Raw genomic sequence first — 8252 nt, 5'->3', positions numbered from 1 at the left:
TAGAATATCTTTGGTATATAAGAAAACGTCACAGACGTTACTAAACCTAGTAACTTATAAATTAGGCAACTGGGTTATTTGACTTACTTTAACAGACATTCTCAAACCCAAGTAATATGGATAACATGGCAGCTGATCTCGTCTGAATTCAGACCGTAATGATATGAAGTGCAGTGATGAAAGCGCTGTCTAGGTTTTCAGTAGCCAAATTGGCTTAAAGTTCACTTAATGCTTTACTTGAGTCTAAGAAGTTGGCCTAGGGTAGATCTTTGTGTTCATGCATCACTTAAAATCTTTCTCAGTAAATTACACAGATTGTAATTGTAGAGGTTAATCTGGTTTACTTAGAAACACTTCCTGTGGACGATCGAAGGACCAGCCTCGTCGTACTCCTGTTTGCTGATCCACATCTGCTGGAAGGTGGAGAGAGAGGCCAAGATGGAGCCTCCAATCCAGACGGAGTATTTCCTCTCGGGTGGAGCGATGATCTTGATCTTCATCGTAGAGGGAGCCAAGGACGTCATCTCCTTCTGCATCCTGTCGGCGATGCCTGGGTACATGGTGGTGCCCCCAGACAGGACGGTGTTCGAATAGAGGTCTTTTCTGATGTCGACGTCACACTTCATGATGGAGGTGTAGGTTGTCTCATGAATTCCACTATTTTCCATTCCTAAGAAAGCTGGCTGGAATAGTGCCTCGGGGCAACGGAACCTCTCGTTTCCAACAGTAATGACCTGGCCGTCAGGAAGCTCATAGGATTTTTCAAGGGAGGACGACTGTGCAGCTGTGGCCATTTCCTCGTCAAAGTCGAGGGTAACATAACAGAGTTTTTCCTTAATGTCTCTCACGATTTCTCTCTCGGCAGTTGTGGTGAAGGTGTAACCTCGCTCCGTCAAGATCTTCATGAGGTAGTCCGTGAGGTCACGACCAGCCAGGTCAAGACGAAGGATGGCGTGAGGTAAGGCATACCCTTCGTAGATTGGGACAGTGTGGGATACACCATCACCTGAGTCCATGACGATACCTGTGGTACGACCAGAGGCGTACAGAGAGAGTACGGCCTGGATGGAGACGTACATGGCAGGTGTGTTGAAGGTCTCAAACATGATTTGCGTCATCTTTTCACGGTTGGCCTTAGGGTTCAGGGGAGCCTCTGTGAGGAGCACTGGATGTTCCTCTGGGGCAACACGGAGTTCGTTGTAGAAGGTGTGATGCCAGATCTTCTCCATGTCGTCCCAGTTGGAGACGATGCCATGCTCGATGGGGTATTTGAGGGTGAGGATTCCTCTCTTGCTCTGGGCTTCGTCGCCCACGTAGGAGTCCTTCTGACCCATTCCTACCATCACGCCCTGAAAGATTAGTAAAGAGAAATTTCTTAAATTCTTTTCAGGTGTTTCTGGGTGCCAGCCCTACCTAATAAGAGAAAAATAAAGGCTATATTAGCATCCTGAGGGCTTCGATTCCATTTGAAACAGTATGAGTTTATTGCAGGGAAACTGCAGCAGCTGGGAATAAAGTTATAATAGCTAATAGCAAGTTCAGCTGAAAAATGGATAACACTGAAACGAAACGCAGCCAGTTAGACTTAAATTGAGTAGGAAGTCGATTGTGGCAGGTGGTTTGAATGGAAAAGTATGTGCGGCTGAGGTTAAAGTCTGAAAGCATGAAAAAAATGACTGTCTACTGAAGGTCCACCAGTTTAGCAAGAGAAGAAAATAAGAGTTTTTGATAAAAAAAAGGGAGGGGGCGGGGCCATAAAGAGAAAGTATTGGAACTCCATGAGGACATTATGTCATAGTGGTCAGTATTCTGTGCTAGAGTAGTTGTTTAAAATTTTATAATATATACATTCTATAAGTCTGTGTGAAAATATCAATCAAAATGTGATGTTGAGGAAAGGCAATATTTTGTGCTATGAAATATTCTGATTTTACATACTTGTTGAAACGTTTTTGTGTGAACATGAACCCATAATTTTAAATTTTATTTCACAAAAGGCTTGATGGAAGTCTGTGGTTTCTCTGAAGGTCATTGAACGTGTTTTTCCAACGTGGTTGCCTGTAATCCCTAGATAGCGTGCAAAATATACATTATTATTCTTTTTGTTGGTAAGAGAAAGGCTTGTCAGAAGATATTAGGTTTCCAAAGCTTTTTGGTTATAACGCTGTGTCACCTAGTGAAATGAAATGTTTGTAAAAAGGGAAGATCTGATTAAATAATATAGAACTATGATACATTTTTCAAAAATTGAGTTTCAACCAAAATCACTCATTTTGGATGGAATATAATTAAAAACAACACTAATTTCAAGGAAAAGAGGGGAAATAGAAGTAAAAAAAAATGAAATCAATGTAACGAATCAAACTTAAGAAATTACTTAAGCATCTGGGAGTATAAGAAACTAACTTTAAGTGATCATAAAGTTACGGATGCTGATGAACAAGCTGATCAGTAGAGACCTTTCTGCTTGACACTCTGGGACTCTCTTGCGACGCTTACCTGATGGCGAGGTCTTCCGACGATGGAGGGAAAGACAGCCCGGGGGGCGTCGTCCCCGGCGAACCCAGCTTTGCACATTCCGGATCCGTTGTCCACGACCAGGGCTGCGACTTCGTCGTCGCACATTTTGGAAAGTTAAGATTATTCCTGCAAAAGATGGAACAAAAGGTGAACGTTAGTCGGTATAGATGTTGCAGTAAGACTGTGAAACCAGGGATTTCACGAAGTCCCTGAAATTCTTTCGTTCTTAGTACTAGCCCCTCGGGGGATCAAATGTGTTTTGCCGTGCTTAGTACTAGCCCCTCGGGGATCAGATATCCCTAATTGCACTTGATCCCCAGGGACTAGTACATAAACGGCGAAACACTGTGGATGAATCACTGTTTCGCCCTTTTTGGTACTAGCCCCTCAGGGATCAATAATGTCCCTGAGTGAATGAGCGATTTCGCGAATTCCCTGAACATTTCAGGGATTTATTGAAATCCCTGGATTCACGGTCTTACTGTAATATATCATAGCAGTTATTTACTGATAACAACTGCCTTTTGGTTGCTTTAAATGTGGAATATCACATGAAAATAATGGCCGAACAAAGAGGAAAATAGCGTTAAATCTTAAAAAAAGGAAAAAAGGAAAAAGGAAAACACATCAACTTACAAATTAAACTGTAACATTTAACTTCCTTCTAATCAAAACCGAATGCAATATTTTGTCGTACTATAGTAGATTCATATCAGCCGTGCATCTGATGTCTAGGCCAGTCCCTTACGACGCTCCTCATAGATAAGGCCAATCACAGGGCAGGAAATTGTCACCCTCTCGAGAGAGTTCACAAAGTCAGAACGTATGGTCCACCTCTCCTGAGGAATACGTCTTTCAAAAGTATCGCTCAGGGGAGCCGGAACATAAATCCTGCCTATGTGAACTCTCGAGAGGGACTGAGAGTTTCCAGCCCTATGATTGCCTTATCAACAGCCAATCAGGGGCGTCGTAAGTGACGGGCCTAGACATCAGATGCACGGTTGATGTGAATCTACTATTTTACGTAGTCGTACTAGTAGTAGGTGGTAGGGCAAACACTTCATGATAATAGCGCACTTTCTATTTCAATTGTCTATTTTTCTTCACTACTGCACTGACAGGGTTTTCATTTTCTACAGAAGTCTATAAAACTTGTTGATTTTGCGTGAGCGTTAATAATCTTGATTTGTTTACATAGATGCGGGACTATAAAAGCTTATCCATAATCTATAGTTTAATTAATACTATATCTCCAGTTCTGTCTGTTATAGATAATGCTGTATACAAAAGTGCTGTAAGTATACATGTATGTGTATATATGCTCAGCATCAGAATAAATCGCGATGTGTATACGTGTAGATGTACCCGAGGATATGAAACAGTGTATGTATGTGTGTATGTATGTATGTATGTATGTCACTGGAATACATCTCTGATAAAAACAATAGACATATAGCATATTAGACGCACTGTATCCAATTCCCCACGATCTTTCCCAAGGTCTATTTTATACGCAAAATCCCATGAGCAAAAATATCATTCACACTGACTACTTGACTTGAAATCAATCAGTCTAGACCGGTGATATGCAACGAAGGACACATGCATTGAAAAAAAGAAGAAGGAAAAATGAAAACTTACTGTTTTAGCTTTCAAGAGGATGAGAGTGAATGCTCAGGCTTCTGCTACCAAGGGTATTCTCACTAGTCTTGCACCTGACGAAACCTTTATATACTATATCGGCCTACGTCACACCGGTTAGTTTATTGTTTGCCTTATCTAGCAATGCTTACATTGTGATTCGGCGCACTGCAGAAACTAAGCGTTAGTTTATTGACTATACTGATATTCGAGCTTCTATCTGACGTCAGAGAGTGTTTACATATCAACATAAAACTAAACATGAAAACAAGTGAATTTTAGACGATTGTCAGCCTACAGATTGCTATCGCTGTGGGCGTCTATCAAATAGGATGGGATCAGGGCGAACACCGGAGGTTTTGTTATCGACTAGATAAACCGATTTCGTGGGATCTTTACGCAAGCGGTATTAGTCAATTAGATAATTTTACGACGGGTTTCATTATAACACAAATTTGAAATAGAATTCAATAAAAATAAAATCTTCTACTGAAACATTAACATGTAAGATTTTCTATCCAACAAAATATATCGATGATGTTGTGGTTTGTCGGAATATTCTTAGATAAAATCGGTCTCAGTTTTAATGCCAAAACTTATTTAACCAGAATGGATCAAAATACTTATTAGGAATTGATAAATGAAAATCATTCGGCCTGTAGACGAATGTATTTTACATGATAAATTCTAATGATGTTAAAGAAAATGTATCTTTAGTGAACTAAATGTTTTGGAAACAGGGGCTTAGCCTAAGCTGTAGACTGATCCTTCTAAATGTTTATGAACGTTCAAAATATTTATATAGTATTTAACATAGAAGGTGATGAAGTAAATCTCTCTCTCTCTCTCTCTCTCTCTCTCTCTCTCTAGTCAAGAAGTTTTAAGCAAGGAATAATTTTATTCAGTATATCCCTGGCTGTGGCCATTAGCCCTATAATAAGTCTATCATAATTTTGACTAATAACTTAAAATATCCATTAACAATTCAGGTATTTAAAACTGCAATGATTTATGAAAAAAGGCTGTTAGAATGTTCATCATTATTTTTTATCACAATTGCAATATATTGTTCAGTAATTACAATGATATTGAATACTGATAAAAAATATCTGGGTCATTTTTCGACCCAATTTCATTATGAAAACTATAGAAAAGCTAATGTTTAAAGAACCTTAACATAATATCATAACGTACTACACGTGAACTGACGCCCAAGAATCAGCACTCCCGATAAGCGGCCGGAAGGGAGTCAGATAAGGTAACGAAACAGACAAGCGGAGAAGTCATCAGTTCTTAATCATGCATTTCCTGCGCTCTACATTCTGAGAGCTATGGCGCACTGACTGTTTTACCGACATCATGTAAGACGAAAGTACAGCGATGTTCAAAACAATCGCAGTTTGGCAATACGTTAAGATTAGCTACGTTAAAAAAGGAAGTAGAAAAAATATATGGTACTGTTTTTGAAGTATGACATAGGTAGACCGACGATGTATTGGAGGTTTCATTTGCACAAAGAGTGGGAACAGAGAAATGAAAGCAAAATTGCTTTGGGTGCAACTGACATGCGCTAGATTTTTTCCTGCCCCTGGTGAAAAAGTTCAGGTTTTATATCTGTCTTAAGGGCAATAAAGTGCATTAAATCATATTTCCATGTGTGGAAATACAAAAGACATCTGCCTTATGTTCAGGTTTTATATCTGTCTTAAGGGCAATAAAGTGCATTAAATCATATTTCCATGTGTGGAAATACAAAAGACATCTGCCTTATGAACACATATGAGGGCTAGACCCCATCTGGTCCATACTAGGAAACTGAAAGCAATTAGCAAGATCAATTATTTTTCAGGGTCTGGAAAAAAGTCTTGAAAAGTTTGTAAAGCAAAAACTTCAGTTAATGCGAAGAAGGGATTATTCATAAGAAAACCAAGATAGTACAACAGAAATTGTAAACATGAAAATGTGATGCGAATCAAAGAAAATATGTCTCAGTAAAATAGTTAATTTACTTGAATGATAACTGTTCTTTTGTTGTTGCAGTAACTAAGGCCTTAGCATGGTCAAGCAAGATGTATAGGAAAAGAGAAGATAGCAAAAAGGATGTAATTAAAAAAAAAAACTGAAGTCAACAAGTTTTATAATGACCACTCAAGACTTCACTCTGATGACTAACGATTGTCAGTCACTCACTTATGCAGGCACCCTGGAGATCAAGGGCTGTAAATATTCTCATTCTGGTGTTGCGCAAGGGTTCTCTGATGATAAGGCATTGGCATCTGCATTTTCTTGATGTTCTGGAATGTCTCCCATAGCAACACCAAGTGTCTTCGCTTTTCCTGTAGGCATTATGATGTCTTGCTGGTCAGTACTGGAGGTAGTTGAATATAAGACAAAAACATCCATATCCTACAAAAATGCTCAGTGTCAAATGTCTTTTGTTTTGAGAAGTCAGTGTTCTCATTCCTGTTAGATTCCAGGATGCCATTCTGTTCAGTGTCATGAGTCTTTTGTTATAAGGCATTAGCATTCCATTCTGTTGATGTGCTATGAGGTCATCATGCTCAATCACATATCTTGTGTTACTGGGTACTATCTTCCACTTTCTGTCAAGGAGAGATTATATACCCCTATCCAGTGATAGGTTCATTTTCTAATACAGAAGTTAGCATCGATATTCTGCTCAGGTACTATGATGTCACCTTGCCAGTGCCATAGATCTTTTGTTGTAAAGCATTACCATTCTAACTCGTTAAAGGACTGTGCAATTAACCTGTCTTATGGTATGCATATTTTGTATTATGAAGCTAACATTTTCAGTATGTTGAGGTGTCTTGTTATCACCCTGTCAATGGTAATGTTCCCATGTCCACTGCTTCTGGTCCTAAATTATACAATGCTAATGCACATGTTTTGTTGCGTTACCATGAAGTCAACCTGTCCAGTAACAGCTTATTTACTATATGGTGCTACCATTCATAGAGCAAATGGTGCCACTTTCTTCTGTTCAGGTACTACTTTGTCACCTTATCTTAAGATATCCAGTGCCACAGGTCTTTTGTTAAATGGTGTTAACACCCAAATTTTGATCAGGCGTCACAATATCACCTAGTCCAGTGACACAAGTCTGTTTTTATACAAAACTATCATCTGAATTCTGTTTTAGCATCCAATAGCTACTGAGGTTCTGTAATGTCATTCTCCCCAGTGCCATTGTTTTTTATCTTCTGTAAATCTCTTACACTATATAATATATATATCATATATATATATATATATATATATATATATATATTATATATATATATATATATATATATATATATATATAATATATATATGTGTGTGTGTGTGTGTGTGTGTGTGTGTGTGTGTGTGAATTTTTATCACATCGCCGTGATTCATATACAATCATTAAGCTACAAATGTCCTTTAATATCCATTCGCTCTACCTCGGAATTAATATATTTTCATATATGTTAGCCGAATCGAAATTTTTTCGTTGATAATAATTTTGTCCTCTCGTGGATTCGGACCAGAGCACAGAGGAGGAATCAGGACTTCAGTGACGTCTTTTACCGACTCGGCCAACAAGAGAAATGAAACTCTGAAACAGACATGAAATGAAAAGAGCAAATTCGGCAAACTGTCGAAGAGAGATTTTTTTTAGAGCTAATTCAGTCACATTTTGTTTGAATAACATACACATGCAGTTGCAATGTTTAATTTTTTATTTTGAGCTGACCAAGTAATGATATGATATATCTAGAATTTATTTTCATATCATTGATGTCATCTTTCATATATCCTTGTGATATGGTTCACCATTGTATGACTAAGATCAATGCGTTTGACTCTTCTCGGTACATTTATAATAACAAGCAAATCAAGTGTGGAACTGAATTGTGTGTCTTTTTAACCAGACTCCCTGTCTCTTTATTTCCTCTTCAAATTAAATCCTGGAATATTTGTTAGTGATGATTTTAGGTACTTCTCTAGTGCCTTTAACTTCCTCGTTTCACATAGTCATAGTCTCTGCAATAGTAGTCATTCAGCCACACAGATTATGCAATATTTTCACAACATTCCGTAGA

General features: G+C 38.3%; 1 protein-coding gene across 1 annotated transcript; it reads right to left on the bottom strand.

The window, feature by feature from the left end:
* Positions 1 to 198: 198 nt before the first annotated feature.
* On the bottom strand, positions 199 to 4296 carry LOC135220490 (actin-3-like). The gene is made up of 3 exons (XM_064257625.1): positions 4162 to 4296; positions 2500 to 2646; positions 199 to 1349 (listed from the first exon to the last, which is right to left on the bottom strand). The coding sequence occupies exons 2-3, from the start codon at positions 2623 to 2625 to the stop codon at positions 345 to 347; spliced, it is 1131 nt and encodes a 376-aa protein (XP_064113695.1). The 5' UTR covers positions 2626 to 2646; positions 4162 to 4296; the 3' UTR covers positions 199 to 344.
* Between the last annotated feature and the right edge of the window lie 3956 nt (positions 4297 to 8252).

This window comes from Macrobrachium nipponense, chromosome 2 (assembly GCF_015104395.2).
Source record: "Macrobrachium nipponense isolate FS-2020 chromosome 2, ASM1510439v2, whole genome shotgun sequence".
NCBI lineage: Eukaryota > Metazoa > Arthropoda > Malacostraca > Decapoda > Palaemonidae > Macrobrachium > Macrobrachium nipponense.
The sequence above is the reverse complement of the archived record's forward strand: the minus strand, read 5'-3'. Positions and strand labels throughout refer to the sequence as shown.